At 31.8% G+C, this 20,845-nt stretch overlaps 1 protein-coding gene across 1 annotated transcript; it reads left to right on the top strand.

Annotated features, from left to right (window-relative positions):
- Positions 1-368: 368 nt before the first annotated feature.
- Positions 369-18,981, top strand: LOC131044629 (wall-associated receptor kinase-like 14). Its single transcript, XM_057977987.2, has 2 exons — positions 369-1,125; positions 17,795-18,981. The coding sequence occupies exons 1-2, from the start codon at positions 369-371 to the stop codon at positions 18,979-18,981; spliced, it is 1,944 nt and encodes a 647-aa protein (XP_057833970.2).
- Positions 18,982-20,845: the final 1,864 nt, after the last annotated feature.

The following is a 20,845-nucleotide window of genomic DNA, read 5'->3' as shown; positions in this document are numbered from 1 at the left end:
TATTTTCTATGATTGGGGATGTATATACAATGTGTATATAGTGAAGATCATCATGTCGGTTAATCTGCCATGACAGTGCATTAACTGCTTGGATGGAAGAAAATTATGCCCACTTGCAAAAAATCTCATTTGGGGCAGCTGGGTGTACATATGTGTAATGTGTATAAAGTTCTACTATTCAAGGGCTCAGGATATTGAAGCTTCCTACAGTATGAGAGAAATGATCCAAAATCTTGAAGCAAATAATAAAAAAGATATACATACATACACACGTTTGTGTATATATTGCATAAGATTGATTGCTTTTGTAAACACCAACCTGAACTGTATGAGCAGGCATTGATATTATATGGAAATATTTCAGATAAATGGCCCCAAATATCACTCTTGTAATTATTTTGTCTTTGTTGGCCTCATACCTGCTTCAGGTTTGCTCAAATACAACTATTCCTCATGTATCTGAAAGCAAATGCAATGAGGTTTGTGGGAATACCCCAATTCCATATCCATTTTATGTTGGATCCAGTGCCTGTGGTAAAAGTGGGTTCAAGCTTGAATGCTACAACGATTCTACTTTGAGGATTAAATTGAACAATGTTCTCCACGATGTGATCGATTTTAATGATGATGGAATTAGTCTTAACCTCTCTTGTTCTAGCTCGGTTGCAGACTTCAGTATCCAGGGCATGCCAAACTATGCAATTTCCAACCAGAACATACTTCAGTTAGGAGAGTGTGAGAATACAAAATCTTGTCCCTTGACACAGATGCAATGCAGCAATGGTGAGAAATGCTCATTTGGAAGAAGTTGCTGCTACCCTCTCATGAATGATTCACTTTGGCCAACTTACTCACATTGGCAGCGTGGAGCTTCTAACTTCAGCCAGTTTTACCCCATGCAATGCAAGGTTTTCACTAGTTGGGTGGCTCGTAGTTTGACTCCTAATGTGGATGCAGTGTTTGGGCTGAAATTGGAATGGGCAATTCTGGGAAACTGTAAAAATGCTCATTGTCATGTCAATGCACGATGTAATTCAACCACGGGTGTGAAAGGTGGTGTGAGATGCAGCTGTAATCAAGGTTACATTGGAGATGGATATGTCGAAGGCAAAGGATGCATAAAAGGTAATTTTCTTGCCCTTCATTTAGTTTTTCTGGTTCCATTTTTGAAAACATCAGCAAAATTAATCCTCTTATATGTCAGCTATTCTATGCTTGTTTTTATTACTCTGATGGCCATTTTTTATAATTCATGTCCTCTCCTCTCTCTGTTTCAAAGAAGGGAAATGGTTTTTTGATGGGGTGGAAATGTTCAATTCTTGCCAATTTCTTAGCTTTGCTCCATATGTATATGTTTCAGACAATAGAAAGTCCAAAGTTTCAAAGTCTACTTTCCCTTGCAAATCCTTATCTTTACTGCTGTCTTTTCTTTTCATGATGAAATGAGGCCTTTATCATGTTTCCACTTTGACTGTTTTCCAGGAATTGTGAAAACGACCAACATAGGGCATTAAATGAGCATCACAATCAATTGCATTAGTCAATTTCATCAGCAGAGACAACAGGTGTCGCCTAGTTATATTAAGAAACCAGTCACTATGACATGACATGCTTGTAAAGAGTTACATTAAGAAATTTGCATACAGTACTAAGGACCAGGTTATCATAGAAGGCATTTGTTTGTGATATCATGATATCTCCATTCCTTTATCAGTCATATGACGAGTGCAAATACCATTAATTTTATGTAACTATTGAGTGCTCTATTGAAGAAAAGGGGGGAAAGACCGATTAGTGCTATAGGAATTTTCTTTGCACCTTGTCGGCCATATTTCAATAGCTAGGTGGACACTTCCAAGATGAGTTTACTTATTCCTATTAGGCTGAACAACCTCTAAAATCTAGTACAGAAAAACATGACGAGTATTCGTTCTAGGAAAATATGTTCATCTAACGAAGTTGGAAGAGAACCAATAATAATTTTAAGGGGTTGGTGTGGTCAGAATCTCAATTTTCTGCGTAGGAATATAAATTCTAGAACACCCATCCAAACTCATGATGGTTACTTTTCCAAGTCTATTCATGCATGTTGTTGTGGTGATACTAGCATCCCTGTTAACTTATTGAGATTCCATCTTCGCAAGTTCACAAAATTCCGGTACTGGATATGGTTAATCATACTTCCCATGCAAACAGTTTCCATGACCACAACTTATAGGTTCATTCCATTCCTTTGGCTTCCAGATCTATACTCTGAAATCTAATGGGTAGCAGATTATTGCAATCCACCTTTGGGCCAGAATGATTTCTAATTTATGAAACTTTAAAGCATCGATTTGTTTAGGTATATCAATTAAAACCATCATAAATTTGAAATACAATAGACTAATTTGATAGGAATTTAAAACTCGAATGTCATTGTTTATTAGTTTAATATTAAATAACACAATTAATAATTAACGTCATGTGGGTCATCATGAAGACCAACATCAGTATCATCTAGATAAAACAGAGCAACCACATGCGGCTCCACTATGAGTAGCACTAAAAGTATGTTGAATATTTGACTCCACAAAGAGTGAAAAGAAACTTATTCAAAAATAAATAAAAAATAAAATAAAAAAATGAAATGTAAACTTTAAGATGTTAAAAATGAAACAGTAATATTTTTAGAGTGAAATGTAATATTAAAAACTTCGTAGCATTTCAATTGCCTTCAACAACTGCAATTGAAATAATGGTTTAAAAGTGACCTATGACATGTGTTGGTTTGTAGTATGAGGTTAAGTGAATGGATTGTGTAAGGTATCCAAAATATATGTGAAAATTATATATTAACCAACATACTAGCTACTTATATTTTTTTGTAAATTTATTTTTTTAGGACTTGGACAACATTTTGAAAGTTCACTTCCTTAGTACATTATGTAAGGATGCTAGCAATAAATTATGCATTCTTACAATCTATGGCTTTCAAAAACATTGTTCTTGAGGAGATACTAATTAATAGCAAATTTTTCACACCCGTCTATCTATCAAAAACAATGGGCACTCTTATTTGTTTCTACAAATTCCTAATGGAATCCAATGAGCACCCTTATTTTCATAATTTTTACCTTCTTTGCTAGTAAACTACTACACACCTTCTTATAACCTAAGCCTCCTTACATTTTTTAAGCCTCATTAATTGTTTTCAATATATCTTGTCAATACAGTGATAAAAAGAATATTGAAGGATAAACCATTTCCATAGCAACATCTTGTAATACTTTATTCTATAATCTCTCTAATTTCATTTTGAATCTCTCTTTGACTCCCCCTTGTTCTCTTCACACTATTGATCTCATCTTCATTCTTGTGCAAAAATGGGAAACTCTCCTACAACATTAAGAAAGATGATATGAAATAGAGAAGTGGAAGCTTCAAAGATCCCCCTCCTCTCCTCAAGGCATGCTCTGATCTACATGGGAAACTTTGGCATTTTCTTCCTCTTACTATCTAATATATTCTATTTAATAAGTTGGCATACTTTTACTTTTTAAGACATGTTTTTATTTCCATTTTTTGAATGACACAAAATCATCTTTTACTTAGTTGTATGAGTTAACATACTTCTAATTATGAACATTGTACATTCAAACAAATATCCCACCCCTTTGAATTTATTGTATCACTTGTAAATGCCTCCACAAAGATCCACCTAGATTGGTTTTGAAGTTGGGTTGACAAATAGAGTTAAAATTGACCACCATAGACTCTATAACAAGATAAAAAATAAATATTAAACAAAAATAGTCAAATTTTTAGTTTATATAATATATTTTAAAGCTTCAAATTAATATTTAATATTATTATAAAAAGTTTAATCTTAAATATTTATATTTTATTTAATAGAAATACAAGATATTGATGCATGTATATATAATATAAATTAATACATAGTTAATTTAGTAATGATTTTACAATATGCTCTAAAAAGTTAATATACATGTATTATGTTTGAGTTGTAGACTCTAGGGTCATATGAAAAAATAAAGATGACTTTTTAAAAATAGTATGCAAGATAATGAGCATGCTTGAATATTGGGATATGAGATATGATCAAATGATAAACAATAGGGATAACTTACAAACGCACAATGACCTCATTTCATAGACAAAGTGTGATGTAGCATGCAAAACTAAAATGCCACAAATATTAAATGACCTAGGACAATAAGTATATAAAAGTTTTAAAAATAAGATATAAATACAGTCATATCTAACAACTAAAAATTCTAGAAATAACACGATTAACTTAACATTTGAATAAGTCCCCACTAGGAGTTTCCTAAGTACAAAATCATTACTAGGTAAATGACATTATTCACTTTAACAAACCCCGCCTTGAGTGCATCTTAGGGAGAAGGAATTATTATAATAATGTTGCAAAAAATAATGATGGGTCTCAAATACAAGGAATTTTAGGTAACCATGTACAAATGATCTCTCAAATAGAGAAAAGGAGAAAAACCACTAAAGAGAAAATCCATCTCCAAGAAAGAGAATGCAAATGAAGATAATATAAAAGTGATAAAATGATTAATGTATGGAGGTCTCATCAACAACCACCAAAATCTACATCCATCACGAGGGTACAATTGATACCTACTCCATAAGAGGAAAAGAGAGACTATGTATCCCCCCTGTAATGGGCAATCTCTTATAAAAATAGAAAATGTGTGAGGGAAAATGATGATCCAATGTTTGCAAATAACTTGTCTCCCTTGGGAAGAAACAAAACCAAGCACAAATGAAGGAATGGTTCCAATTTAGGATAGGAATTGAAAGATAGAAACATGAATAAGAATGATGTTGTCTCTTAAAATTACTTAGTTGTCTAATTTTTCATGAAGGGTGAAGATGTTACAATCCAATTAGTTACATGTCCGATTAGAGAAGAAGGTGACAAAGCAAGACTCTATAGAAACTAATGTTGAACAATCTCCAAAGGCAATGATGGTTTGACAATAGGGGCAAAATAGCTCTCATCAAAGAGGAAAGATAACCCCTCAAATGTGTCCTCCAAATCTAAAATACAAAGATGGTCTTGATGAACTAAAATGATGGAAGCCTCAATTAGTGTCTCTACATAAGGAATCAATGAAGTTGGAGGTAGATAAACTATCTTTGAAGGGGAATCAATAACTTATAAAGGAATATTATCCTTATTGTTTGAAGATTTAAATTTCTTCAAAGAATCAAATTCCTAAATAGTATCACAATTATAGGTTACCTTTCTTGAAAAGTGAAAAGGCATGAGACAATCTTAATTAGGATCATCTAGGAATGGTTAAGTATCAAGATATCCATATATTTTTTAAAATTTAATCTAAAGAGCATTATGACATTCAAAATAAAGAGTATACTTCAATATGACATCATCAACATGCATTTCTACAACTCCCAAGACATGATTTCTTTTGCAATTCCAAAAATAGTTATTACTAGCTACACTAGGAGGGAAACAAGACCATACAAATGTGACAAGAAATGAAGCTAATAAATATTTTTTATAATGTCATGTCTCCATTGTTTATAGTTTCTATTTTTCGAGATGATCATAGAAGGATGAAATAAAAAAATCATCACAAACTATAAGAAATATCAAAACTTACAATGATATAACTCTCAACATGCAATCAAAAATCTCAAATATAATAAATAGTATAAATAAATCCTTCCCAAAATGATAGAACCTCTCTAGAAGACAATATGTCCAAGCAATCATTCACAATGTCGTATAGTAAAAAATTGAATAACATATACTTGGGGTTGAATCTAGAAAAAGTGCATGGGCACAATGGTAGAGATCCTTAATACCTTTCCAACACTACAAAAATCGTGGTTTAGTTGGAGAGTTTTGAAAAAATTTATGAGCTCATATGTACAAAAGACAAAAATCTAACTTCAGTGAGCAATAAAATTCACTTGCAATCCTAATTTTATAAAACTGCATTTCCAAAGGTATCTCATTTGTAAAAAATTAATATCCCATTTAAAATCTATGGCCTAAAGAAAAAACTACCCATTTCAGTGATGTAGTCAAGATCGAAGGGTCTTACCAAACTACCCAATCTTTCAGCCTTAATATGAAAACCAGTACATTATGTGGGAAGAAAATCTGAAAGATATATTTATGTCAACCTCTAGACATAAATTCCAAATATAAAATACCCCAAGAACAATAAAATATATTAAGGATTTCAAAAAGAGACAAAACTCATAAATTTTAGAATGGTTCTAGGCACTTCAGACCTAAATGGCTTCAAATCTTCTTGTCATCACACCTTCTTGGCTTCACACCTCTTTTGAAATGTGTTTTTTTTTCTTTATTATACAACTCTTATGGCTTAATTGAAACCCACAAATACACCTACAAATTATTTTTCCTCCTCCTTTCATTCTCCTCTTGGAAAACTAATTGCCTATGCTCTTCCTTATGCAATTCTTTGAGCAACGTGCAAGTTCTTTCTCCAACCTTGTTGTAGATTGATTTATATTAATGATATTTAAGGATTTATTTTATATATATTATAATTTTGAGGCATCACAAAGGGACACCAATATATGCCCTTTCATATCCCTCCATTTGTCTTTTGATCTTCCAATGAATACATGCATGAAATTCTTCATTAAATACTTCTAAATATGGCACTGAATCTTGCTAAACTATATCAAATGACTTTTTGTTATAAGTTAATTCTAAAAGTGAATAAAAATAAGAAATAAGTCAATATCTTTAGTAAATTAAAGAGTTTTTAATTATTTTCTCAAAATCACTAGCTTTTCCCTTCATTTTAGGCACCTAAAATGAAAGAAAAAAACAAGAATGGAATTCCATAGGACAATCACCTTATTAAAACTTATTTAATCATAAAAATTGAGAAAATTAATTTATTTCTAATTTATAATATGCCAATCAATTCCTTCAAAATTTGAAACCTTGAAATTATGTAATATAATACTTGTATAATCACATTAATCGTCCTATTTGCCCATTATTTTTTAAATAAAAGACAAGTCTTGATAAAAATAACATTTTATCATTCAACACCTCAAACTATGATCTTGAAGCTCCAACTTACACAAAAAAAATAAAACATGAACATGATTTTTTTTTTTTTTTTATTTTTGTGATGTAGGATGCTTGTGAGCCTATATGACCATACATCATTCAGGCTCTGAGGGGGTAAAAATTGGTGCCATGTACTCAATCACTAGTCACTAGTATGACTGTCAACTTAAAAATTTATTTTTAAAAAAGAACCATCAAATGACAGTGACACTTCCCTAGCAATGGATGGGTACCTAATGCACACCCTTCATAGTATGTCGCATACTTAATTTTTAATATGACCTCATAGGTATAAAAGGGCACTAACCTAAATAAAGAAAAAAAAAACAATTAAATTTTTTTTTTAAATTATCGATATATTATGTATTTATGAAATCCAATTTAAAATTACAGGGGGTAATATAAAAATGTATAGGGCTTGTGTAGGAGGTGATGCAGACACCAAAATATTCTATAAATTATATCAAAATGACCCAAAGATTTTGACAACTGAGATATCAAAATTGCGGTGCCATATTATATGGATGTACAACCAAGTATGGATCTTTATAGATCCATACTACTAGAAAATGGTAAAAAATTCCTCTATTTCTCTTGATGAAAGTGTTAGATTTTGATGATTTGAAAGTCATCCCCATTTTTATTTAAATTATTAGCTACCTCCTAGATCTAGTGAACTGATATAGCTTGAAATCCTTATAATTTCCACCAAATATATTTGATTTAGATGAAATAAAATCTAATCATGACTTCTTAGATGTCCTGGACTTAATGGTGAACTCAAATCGCCTCTAGTATGTGCCAAAAATACCTTTAATAGAAACCCACAAAGAGGCAAACCCCAAATTTGATGTTACTTTAAATTTTATGTGACTCCTCATGTAACTTTATGATGTTTTGAATTAAGTGGAAATGACCCTAATCCATACAAGTCAACACTTAAGACATTTAATCAAAAAAATAGGCTTGGAGAGCAAGCCCCCATAACCAAAGTGCCTTAGCCAAATAAACACAACCGACAGTAAATAGTACAATCTTGAGAGAAAGAGTCACAATCAAAAAAAATCAACAAAGCATCTAAAACTAAAAACAATCGAATAGACTATAGGGCCACTAAACAAGATTTCCCCGACTATCTAAATCATCTCTTAAATCCTCCTCCCATGGCAACAAGTTTTCTTTCTTTTGTGCATTTAGTCTTCCAACATCCTTTATAGCAGCCCCCCCTTCCATTTCTTCTTCCTCTCAATCTTCTTAGAAATAGTCACAACCTACATAACACATTTTTGCATAATGAATCTATAGATCTTTATTTGGTCCTATATACTGCCCTCTAACTTCCTTATTCAATCCCTATTTCTTTCACATCCCAAACAATTTTGAGGTGTCCCTAGGTTCTCAACTCTCAAACTAAGGTCTTCCATCTTCACAACAATTCTCTTCCAATCATATCACTCCTTAGGCTCCCCTTCAGCATCTAGGTCTTCATCTTCTCCATAATCCTAAAGGTTGTTTAATCCTTCCAAATCTTGATTTAATTGCCTTTCCATTAGTGACAAGTAGTATAGAGAGTCTTTCAAAACAAAATCAACTAGGTCCTTTTAAGTTTTCTCACTACTTTCAGAGATAGTTTTGTTGAAGCTGGAGTCATCAAATTGATGTTCACTCTTCTCTTCAAGGAGGAATTCATAATGGCCTTGAAAATTTTAGTAGCCTCAAATAACTTGGCTAGTCTAGCTGACCTACACTCCTATGAGGATTTGGTAGTGTTATCTTTAGTAGGATCATTGTCATACAATTCAATGGAAGGGGGGAGAGATATAGGAGTTTTGTCCTCAGAGGACATACAAATTGTTTTACCCTTACCACTCATAGGCTTAGAGAGATCAAAACTAGGGTTTTTTTTAATTTTCTTCCCTTTACTTGTGATGATATTGGGTCCAATAGCCACAATTAGAGGGGAATTATTACAAACTATGTTTGGATTTTGCTACTTCTGCAAGTTTAGTAGATATTTCCTCAGAGAAATGGCATGTGAGGAAGACAATGCTTCATTTTAAAAGTGATTCTTTTTTTATAATTGGATGTCAAAGGTTTTGGTCTTTATTGTCAAGTGAATTATGAGGGGGGCTCAAATTCGCAACAAGGGTATTTTCCAAATATAAATTGTAAAGAGTGTAAATTAGACCTTCATGCAATGGAGGATAGACCCCTTTAGACACACATTTGCTCATAGAAAAAAAAAACTAGGGGTAACTTACAAGTTTATGATGACAGAGGTGATTTAATAGAGGGAAATGATAGATATGAACTATGGTGAATCTTCCTTCCAATGTAAAGTATTTAATAATATGGTAACTTATAGCACCTTAAGGAGAAACCCATTCTTGTTTCTTTTTAGGTGTTGACCTCTTTCCAAGAAAAGCTCTATGTTAGAGAAAACAATAATCAACTTTACTAAAAGCAACCAAGATCATGCATCAAGGAATTGTGATATTTACAAAATCTATCTCTCTCAAACTTGCAGCTATTATTTCTAGAATCATTTCAAAATAACAACGTGGTTTTGTTCTAGGGAAAGAGACTTTATAAGGGGCATAACTTTCTCATAAAATCCTTTAGTCTATCCACACAATCAATCTTTTAGCCATAATTACAAAGTTGGATATGATGAAGGCTTATGATCACATGAATTGGGATTTTCTTTATAATTTAATTCTTATTGGATTTGTTTTTGGAACAAAATGGTGTAAATGGATTCTATCATGTATTACAAAGAGCCAAATTTTAGTTTTCATCAATTGTAATCGATGCGGCTTTTTCAATTCCTCCCAAGGAGTTCATCAAGGGGATTCCATATCCCCTTTTCTCTTTATTATTCTAGTAGAGGGCCTAAGTAGATTCATCAGTCATCAAAATTTAGTACAACTATGGAAAGGAGTCACAATTCCAAGTTCACAAATCTCAACAACTTATATTCTCTTCGCTAATGACACTCTTTTGTTTGGGAAAGCAACTATGGTGGAAGCTCAATCAATCAAATCATTCCTTGACAACTATTGTATGATATCAGGATAAAAAATTAATCCCACCAAGTCTAAGGTGTTCTTTTTAAACACCAAGCCCTTAATTTTTTATAAACTACAAAAGTTCTTGGTCTTTATATTAGACTATTTTCCTTGCAAATACCTTGGCATTCCCTTTTTGTGGGATAAAAAAAATCTTCTTATTGGTCCTAATTATTTTCCTCTATCCACAATAGGATTTATTTGTGGAAGAGTGAGTGGTTTTGTTTTGCTAGCAGATTTTTGATGATTAAATCGACGGTTTCTACAATTCCAAATTACATCATGTTAGTCCTCCAGGTTCCCAAGGGTATTATATTTGCCTTGGGACATAAATTAAGATCCTTCCTCTAGAAAGGAATTGTAGATAATAATAATATGATCTCGTTGGTTTCATGGGATAAAATATACAAAACTACATTAATAGGAGGCACAGGTATACATAATTGGAAGGCAAAAATCTAGCTTTGGAGCAAAACTAGCCTGAACTTTATATTCTAAATATAGATCTAAATGGGAAAAGATAATTCAAGCTATATAGCTAGATACAAATGATCCTAGATGAATTTTCACAATAGCTAATCCTCCTCCAGGTTTAAAATGTGGAACTTTCTCTTAAAATGTGAGGTAGTTATCCTTCTCACCTTTCTTGGGTTATTCAACATGGGTCAAAGGCTTTATTTTGGGAAGAATTATGGGTAGGGAAACCTCCTCTAGTAGAAAACCATTCATTAGATGAAGCCGGTATAGTGTGTATAGATGGGTTATCAATAAATTGATCATCTCAAAGGGATGTTTTCACACAAGATGGTGCAATACAATTGTCAATATCACCCATAGGTGCCTAGTCATCCAAGGAAACATCACTTTTAGATGAAGATACAATCTCTCCATACAATTGTTTAATGTTGGTCCAAGTAATGAAAAGCACTTATTGTTCTTTATGTAATGTAGAGTTTCCTAAGAAATAGTAATACATATTAGTCTATAGACCATATCATTACTATTAAACCATGCATTCTTTTGTTTATAGTCACTTAGCTTGGGAATGAGTCCAAGGGAGATAGAGTAGTAGATCCCACTCAAGGAAGTGAATCTTTATCCCTTATTTCCAGGGCAAATAGTTCTCCGAAGTTATCTTGACAACAAAAGGATTTAAATAATTATCAAGAGACATGATTAACCCCCACCACCCATCTCCCTAAATAGAAATTTATCTTAGTTCATGAATACACAAAAGACAATAAGAGACACTCCCCAAGAGAAGTAAAATTTCATTCTTTCTAATAACTGCAATCTTCAATACCTTCTAAAGATAGTTCATGCTCTTCCATCCTAGCTCTTGTGTGCTCTGATACCATGTAAAAATTGTAGTTGATCCTTGCAAAACAGAGTATGGATTTGGCAAGAAGAGAAAAGAAAAACTTGCAGATAAAAATTTAAGTAAGAACAAAGCTGCATAAAATGAAACTCTATCATTTACAATCTACAATAATGTATAAATTACAAAGACAACAACCAAAGAAAATATTAATCGTGGATGAAATGAAGGAATGCAGGAAGAGATGGAGAGGCTTTAATACTAAACAACAATCATCCTTGGATAGATTAACTTAAATAAAGAATGCAACATAAGCTCTATGTAAATAATGAAGAAAACATGATGTTGCGCTACAAGTTTTTTTGCCGAAAATATTACCATGTATTCTTGTGAACTATGTAAAAACAAATTTGTTCTTGCCCCTCTTGGTAGGCACTTCAATACCCTTCTCTATTGCCCTGAAGGGGTCTTTGTACAAAGTTTTTTAGATCTTGGTATTTTCGTGTGGGCCTTCCAAAGGTGTGGATATTTTTGGTGTTCCCATGGGCCTATGGTTGGGGTTTGAAGAATTCTTTTGGGAATTTTATATCTATATCTTCTATACCCCTTCCTCTTTGTCCTTGTTCGATTCTATCACTACTCTTGAGAAGGTAATCACTTTTGCTTATGTTGGATTTATTCTCTTGTGCTTATTTTGGCTTTGTTGGGCTATTCTGCTATAATAGGGAGGTCCTTACTATTGCTTTGGTGGGTGTATTGATCATTGTTGTTTATCTTTATGCCCTACATGAGGCTTTGTGTCCTAGCTTAGAGTGGTTTTAGAGACCCTTTCTTCCTCTTCCTAGAGGGTTTTGTTTTGATGATCCCAAAGGGGGATTTTACTATTGTTGGTTGTCTTCTTGAGGCTTTTGAAGATGCTAGGTATTTTGTTTCTAGTGTGGATTCTACATCTGTTGGCATTGTCATGGATGGGTTTGTTGAAAATATTTCTCTAGCACTCTATTTCAAATGAATCTCAAAGGGTGTTTTCATTGATGATGCCCTATTTTTGGTGGGTGTGATCATATTCTTCCTATCTTTTGATCTTACCCTATTTTTTGTGTTGTTTGTTTTTCAGGAGTTGGTTGGAAGATATTGCCCCTTGGTCTTGTTGTGTTTGTTTTCCTTGGGTGGTGTTGCCTTCCATGTTGTGGAAGGAATTTTTTAGCTTTCCCCTTTTGTTGTAACTATGGCCACTATTTATTTGGGCCCAATTGATGTTTTTGGTTAGTGGTAGATATGGGAGAGTTTTCTTTGTCTCTTTCTCAAGTTAATCCTTTAGAGGTGGAGTGTTCTTCAAGAAATTTATCTACTAATTCTCAAATTTTCAATCTTTTGGATATCTTAGATATCCCTGCTTTTTACTTTTGGAGCTACTACAAGGAGGTTCATTCACTATTCATAAATCCCAACAATTTTTATCCTATGAAGGTGGAGAGAGTGTTGGTGAGATATTTTGATCTCCTATAGCTAGTTATTGGTTCTTCTTGTATTCTTCCTATAGAGGTGGAACTATATCCTATGGAGGTGGAGACATTTTTTTGCAAGAGAAGTTGTGATTTGCAGTAAGTGGGTGTTGCCATTTGTTCAAGTGATGCCTTTTGTTTTGTTTCTATTAATCCTATTGAGGTGGAGCTTGGGGAAGCTAGAGGTTTCATTCTTCTACATCAAAGGAAAGTGGATATTAAAAGGTTATTCTTCTTTGTACTTTTCTTGTTATATTCAGATCTCAAGATGGTTGCCTCCTTGAGCTAGTTGGTTTTATGGATATGGCCCTAAAATTGTAATAGCTCTTTATTGATATCTATTGGTTGTTGCTTGGATACTATTGTCTTTGATACATCTTGCAATGTTTTATAAGTGATTTCTATTTGTCTTTTATCTACCTTCTTGTAGTATCTTATTACATGGGTTTTGGATCCTAGTAAAATTTGTTTTCAGGGTTTTGGGTCCCTTCAAAACTTGTTTTATCACTAATCAAAAATAATTTATTTATTTTCAATTTTTTTTATTTCATTTTAAAATAGATTATCCTTGTAAGATATTTATGTCAAATTCCAACTCCCTACCAATTTTAAAATTTGATGGAAATGATTATTATTATTGATACATCAAGATGAATTTTTTTATCTTATTTATTAATATGAATTGATCTTTTCAACTTGGAAAAGATGTACAAGTGAAGAAATAGAAGTTTGGCTACATAAGTGGTTATCATTAACAATGTTCCAATTAAAATTTAGTGAGAGCGACTAATAAAAGAATGAAGTCAATTTTAAATTCAAATGACATTGACTAATAAAATTTATACCGTTTTTGGACCAGTGTGCATAATGGATGGTAGAACGCGATATGGTAGAGCCTGCGAGAGACAATCTAATACTCTACTATTTTCAGTTGGTATGTTATATGATTCAAGAACTCTTAATTGTAATATTTAATTTGATTCAAAGTCCTAATCACATTTCTTCCATTCATTTCTAAAAATACGATTTCAATTATAAGATTAGTTTAAGTTCTTTGATTACTTTCATTTGCTTAAAAATTTAAATTAATTCTAAGTTATTATTATATTTTTTTAAATAATATAAATTTAAAAAATATTTTTTCTATGTGATAAAATAGAATTTACAATTCTTATAGAACTTCGTCAATGTGTCTATCATGAGGGCACTACAAGTCATGTAGATAGAATACTAATGTTGTAATTAACAAATATAGATATATAATAATCTTAACATCCTTAACCTATCACTAAACATGAAAGAGATCAAGCATCAATATTATTCGTGATATTAGGTTCAAATATATCATTCTCATAGATGGTGTTTTGTGGCTTGAGATAGTATTGGTAACATTTTATGATTTATATTATCCTTAGGCCTCTAGTATATGCATTACATTTTTTACTATATAGGAATGATTATTTTTAATTAGTAAGAGATTATGTAATGGTGTAATTAGGATTTGGTTTTCTATTGTGTATTATTTTATTAAAGTTTAAAATTTGGAATTTGTTAACTAGTTTTTGTTCTATTTTTAAATGGTACATAATTTTTTTAACTAAAGATCAAATCTTATTTAGTATAAAGATTTCTAACATTCAGAAGAGTTAAGATTGGGATCATGTTCTACATGTCTTTGGTGGAAAATAAACTTTTTAATTTCCAACTCCAAGCTAAAACACATCAATTATTCATATACCTATGACTCAAAATCCCAAAATCAATATGTAATTCTACCATAAGATATCACCATTCAAATCTCTCTAAACCAAATTTATAAATTTTATAATATCATCTCTTATAAAGAATTAGAAATGTAATATTATCCACCTTATAACTTTCTCTAAATTCCACTTTGCACTCTCATTGTTGCCCCTCTTATGTGGTCCCTCTTATGTGGTGTTTTATTTCAATAATTCCTCAACCTCTAATGAAATTTGTTTGACGATCAATTTCTCTACTTTATAGTATTTTTGGAAAAAAATTTGAAATGAACATTTCTTAGAATTTTAACTTCCATGTGACACATTCTCTTAATTTTAGTCCTTTTACCAATTAGATACTTCCAATCATGTTATTAAAGTCCTTTCCAAACAGAAAAGACTTTACCTTGGTCATTACTAGCAATGGTCATACTTTCAAGTATAAGTCAATAGAGGTCGTGTATCCACCACCATTCAATAGACTCAAGTTTCCTTTTGTTGTATTATTAATCCTTACATTATATTGGATCTTTTAACCTAGGAGGACTAAATTTGGATTGTATTATATCAAATTAAGAAATTTTTTAATTAAATTATATTAGAAGTTTGTTTTATTTGTATTAATTTTATTATGAAAAAAATTAATATTTATAATAAAATTTTAATATTTATAACATTAAATTGGATTTATTAAAATAATTTATTTTAAATTTATCATATTTTTTAAAAGTAATATTTAATAAAAATTATATAAATAATATATTTATAAATATACAACAAATTTGCTATTTAAAAAATTAAATTGATCAACAAATCTTATTTAAATATATAACATGTTAAACTAATGAATTTGAGGGTCTCTTATTTGAAAATAAAAAGATGTTATGATATAAATAGCATTGTTGCTTAAGTTTTTATATTTTGTAATAAATATTTTTCTTATAATAATATTTATTAGAAAAATATCAAAAGACTTAAAAAATTTAAATAGAAAATTTTAAGTTAATCATAAAAAAAATTCATAAAATATTAAAATTGATTTTTTGTACAAATTCAATTGTAATATTTATTAAGAATATACTAGTATTAAATGCTAATATTATTATTTTAGTAAACAAATTGCATTCTTTAGGACCACTCCCATGGTATTATATTATAATAAAGAATACATTAATTTGTTTTTTTGGAAAAAAGAAACTAAATAATTATATATAAACAAAGGACCATTGTTGGTCAACCTAGGTTTTCTTCTAACTACAAAATGAGAGGTGTTGGGTCTACTGTTTTTCCATCTGACACTACTTATAAATGTGTTGTTGCTTCTACTATTCTTGTCGATGTCCCTAATATTGAACTGTTTATGCTAATAATATTGTTGTCTTTGTTGTTGTTGACCCACCTTTTCCTATGGGTCAAAGTTGTTTAGATTGTAAAAATGGATCCACCTAGACAATTGTTCAACATAAGGAGAAGTATTCTTACGGTAGGATGTTGAATAAGTAGTTGCAAGGATCTATTTCAAATTAGGTTGTTACTTGTTTGAGTCCAACTCTATTGTTTAGCCGGTAGCCCTATTTTACTGACTTTGTCACTAGTTTGTTCCAGTTTTGGTTTCAGATAGTTTGCGCTAGAACTATAAGGGGTCGGGTCTCACACTTATTCTATATACATGTTATCAATATTATGTGTAAACAAGCAATAAGTATATCTAGTATAAATTCATGTATTTACCTCATTATTAGAGGTTTCTAAGATAAATAAATCAAGTTATACCCTCTATCATCACCGGTCTCATGACCTACTTCAAGAACTCCAAACTTTTTAATACCTTATTTCTTCTCCTAGCATTATTTTACAATGAACCTATAATAATGAATGGTCGCCAATACCCACTAACCACCCCCTTATTCGCTAGTAACATCACAACCCGTAGTGATATCTCTATTTCATATATCACTAACAATACATCATCTAGGGCTCCAAGGTATTGGTTCTTGATCAAAGAATTATCCATTTTATTGATTAATTCTTCATTTTCTTCAAGATTCTATCCAATAGTGAAATCTCTATTTCATATATAATTACCAATGGAACATCATCTAGGACTCCAAGGAACTAATTCTTGATAATAAAAAAATAATCCATTTTCTTGATTATTTCTTTAATTTCTTTATGATCTAGCAATACCACTATAATCATAAATGAGAATTTTGTTTTTACTCTATACTAATGTTCTACAACCAAGAATTCATCCCCTAACACCCATTGCATTGCATGAAGAAACAAGCGACTTCACATCTTAAACACACTCTTCAACATTTGCTCCAAATTATGCTAACCAAGAAGGCCATTTGTCAATGGCCACCAACTAGATGTATAGGGGTACCCATTACATCACTTATGATTAGTAAGGGTTTGTTTTCTGTAAGGGACTAGTTTCTCAATATATTGGAAAAGACATTACTCGACATCATTAAATTTCCTTGCCTTTGGAATTGATAAAACCTTTCCTCTAAAAATGAACTTCATAGATTTGTTCCAAATGATTGTTTTCTTTAATGTTTGGAAATATGAATTAAGCCTTAATCTATTATCCTTTTATCATAGTGTGGTATCCATCTCAATTTAAGTCTTGGCAAAGGATTGGTCTTTGAATCTATTATGCAATATTCTTTCAAGTCTATAGCACAATTAGGAACAATATCAGCATCTTCATTGATTCATTGCATAACTTTTTAGTATGTCCAATAAAAATCACAGACACTAAGCAACATATTAAGCTTAGAGAATGTCAGTCAATTATGAATGTTTAACACTTTTAAGTCTAGAAATCAAAACTTGGTATGTGAGAATATTAAGCTTAGAGAATGTCAGTCAATTATAAATGTTTAATACTTTTAAATCTAGAAATCAAAACTTGATATGTGAAATTGAAGCCCTCGACCAAAAGAAACCAGGCTTGTTGAGGAGTTGATTCTCAATTTGGTATTTCTTTCATCTTTATATTCAATGATCAAACTAATTCTCATCTTTTTCCTTTGCAGTTCTAGCGTGTGCAGCAACATCGGTGGCAATAAGTATTGTTTTCTCAGCAATAGTAATCTACCGTCGTCGTAGTAAAGTCCTAGAAGAGGAAAGGCCTCGTTGGCTCCAAGGGGCCCAAGTAGCAAGCCTGGTTCGCAAACAAGCAAGGGAATTCTCCACAGAGATTTTCAGTTACAGAACATTGAACCGTGCTACTAAACGTTTTGCTGAATCCCAACAGTGCGGCCGCGGTGCTTCAGGCACTGTTTACAAAGGCTTCCTTCCAGATGGTCGTCACGTGGCTATCAAACGCATACACTATTACAGTGGAAGTTCACAGCAATGGGCTCACCAACTTCTAAATGAAATCATCCTACTTTCAACAATAAAACATCCCAATCTTGTCCAACTCTTGGGTTGTTGCTTAGAGATGGAAGATCCAATTTTAGTCTATGAGTTTGTTCCAAATGGAACACTCCTAGAGCACCTCAACCGCAAAACAGGACAAGGCCTTGACTGGAAAACTCGGTGCGCCATTGCCACTGATGCAGCTCAAGCCATTGCCTACCTGCACAATAACCTAAACCCATCAGTTTATCACCGAGATGTTAAGTCATCTAACATTCTTCTGGACTTCGACTTTAACTGTAAGGTTGCTGACTTTGGGTTATCTAGAATAGCTCCCTTTGATGGTGGCACCCACATTTCCACTGCCCCACAAGGAACCCCTGGTTATCTTGACCCGGAATACCATCAAACATTCCATCTCAGTGAGAAATCTGATGTTTATAGCTTTGGTGTTGTTTTGGTTGAGATCATTTCTGCCATGAAAGCTGTGGATTTTTCAAGGGAGAAGAAAGAAATCACTCTTTCTGCTTTGCTGGTTTCTAGGGTTATCTCTGGTTGTGTTGATGATATTATTGACCCATTTTTGGATGCCACCCATCGACCTAGGCTTCTGGTTCTTGTGCGTAGGGTTATTGAGTTGGCATTTCGGTGCTTGGCGCCTGAAAAGGACTCGAGGCCCACCATGACTGAGGTTGCACAAGAGCTTGTGGAGATTAGAAGGGATACAGAATGTTTGGAAGATTGGGAGCAGGCTGGGGATTTCGTATCGATTGATGACTGTGAATCTCAAGATATAATATGTTCATGTTCCAGTGATAACCCAACTCACTCAGATGATCCAGACAGAATGGTCCAGTGATAACCCAACTCACTCAGATGATCTGACATAGCGTACTGCCTGTTGATTTTGATGGGCTCTTGAGCTCTTATTATTAGTCTTTAGACTCCTAATATGTTGTTGAGATGTATTTTTTCTTTGGTTGAAGGATCAATAGTTGTAATTTTAGCTGAGTTCGTTAAGTTATAGGGTGTGTTAACTACAAGATTCATTTTTACGATGGTTTGTCATAATTTATTATTAGTATAAGAGTATATGTATTGTTGAGATTACAGAGGATCTAATTCAGGATTATTAATAGATCAAAGATTATTTGATAAATATAATAGTTTATATTCGAATGTAATAGAATTTTATTATCACTAAAAATATAATCATATAAATAAATAATTTTGTGTTTATTTTTTAATAATAAACATAAGTTCTTTAATTTTTTATAAATAATTTACTAATGTGATATTTTTAAAAAAATTTATATATTTAATGAGTTTAATATAATTTTTCAAAAAGGTAAAGCTTTATTATTATAATTATATAACCTTATAAATCATTTGAACTTTTCTTAAATGTAAAGTTAATTTTGTTGTTTTATCTATTAATTTTAATCAATTTAATCTATAATGATATGCAATAAATTAAAGTTAATTTTAGGAATTATTTAGATATAATGAAAAATAAGCAATGAAGAATAAAAATACAACTTCAATAAATTTGTTTACTTTAAATAAGTATTAATTTTAGTGCATCAATAAAAAAAAATCTCAAATAATAAAATTCCATATACATACACATGTTCATGTACACATAATTTTGTTTATTTTCTTCATTAGATTTTAGTGGTTGGATATTACTATAGTGGCTCTTTGATCTAGTTTTTTAAAAGTTATCTACTTTCATGAATAAATTTGTCATTATTTATAGATTATTTAACAATTAAAAACATAGTATTTTCTTTTTTTTTCAGTCGAAAACATAGTATTTTCATAGTTCATAATATTTGCTTATAAATTTACTCATTTGATTATGTAAACAAATTTATCCATCAACATTTTGGACCACACTCCATGATCCATCATTGGGATGTTAGAAAGTGAATAGAAATGAAAGGAGGATAGTAGACTTGGTTAGCTAAATAAAGGAATTAATTAAGATGATGCAAGAACCACGAAAACTAATAGAAGAAAAAATAAGTCAATTGGTTTTAAAACTCACAACTGGGCATTATGCACCAAGATGGGGAACCAAAAAGTGGCCACTCCAATTTTTGTCCCACCATGAGACCATATCACGAGTGCATTATATAAATTGTTCATACTATGGTGAGGAGTGACTAAGCCTTAGGCTTGGTCACTCTTGAGCATTATTTGAGTTCATTCTAATGTTCTTACATTGTGCTAAACTAAACATAAAAAGAAAAAATCACTCTTTTTGCTCATTTTTATTGTTCTAAATCGTGGCTATATGACTCCAAATCAGTACTTCACACTCACATCCATAGAAAAGCCAATTTCTCATCCTATCTTCAAGGAATCATCATCAACATGAAACCAAGATATCAAGGAGGTCAAAGAATTAAGTATTTATGGTTTTTGTGTCAAATTTGGATTAAATAGGGTATGTCCACAAAGATGGTGGTCAGAAAAGTGGACACCACCAAAAAAAAAATGGAAAAAAAAGCAATGCATACGCGGTTCTAAATTTGAATTCACCGCGTACGTGCTTAGGTTTGTTGTTCCTGAGCCTAGAGAAGGTAGCGCATATGCACTGCTTTTAGGAAAATGAGCGCGTACGTGCTACGCCTAGGAAAATGAGCGTGTACATGCTACTTATAGGAAAATGAGCACGTACGCGCTACTTATAAGAAAATGAGTGCATATGCGCTAAT

The sequence above is a fragment of the Cryptomeria japonica genome, chromosome 1 (genome assembly GCF_030272615.1).
Source record: "Cryptomeria japonica chromosome 1, Sugi_1.0, whole genome shotgun sequence".
Lineage (NCBI taxonomy): Eukaryota > Viridiplantae > Streptophyta > Pinopsida > Cupressales > Cupressaceae > Cryptomeria > Cryptomeria japonica.
This window is presented reverse-complemented; position numbering and strand designations above follow the sequence as displayed.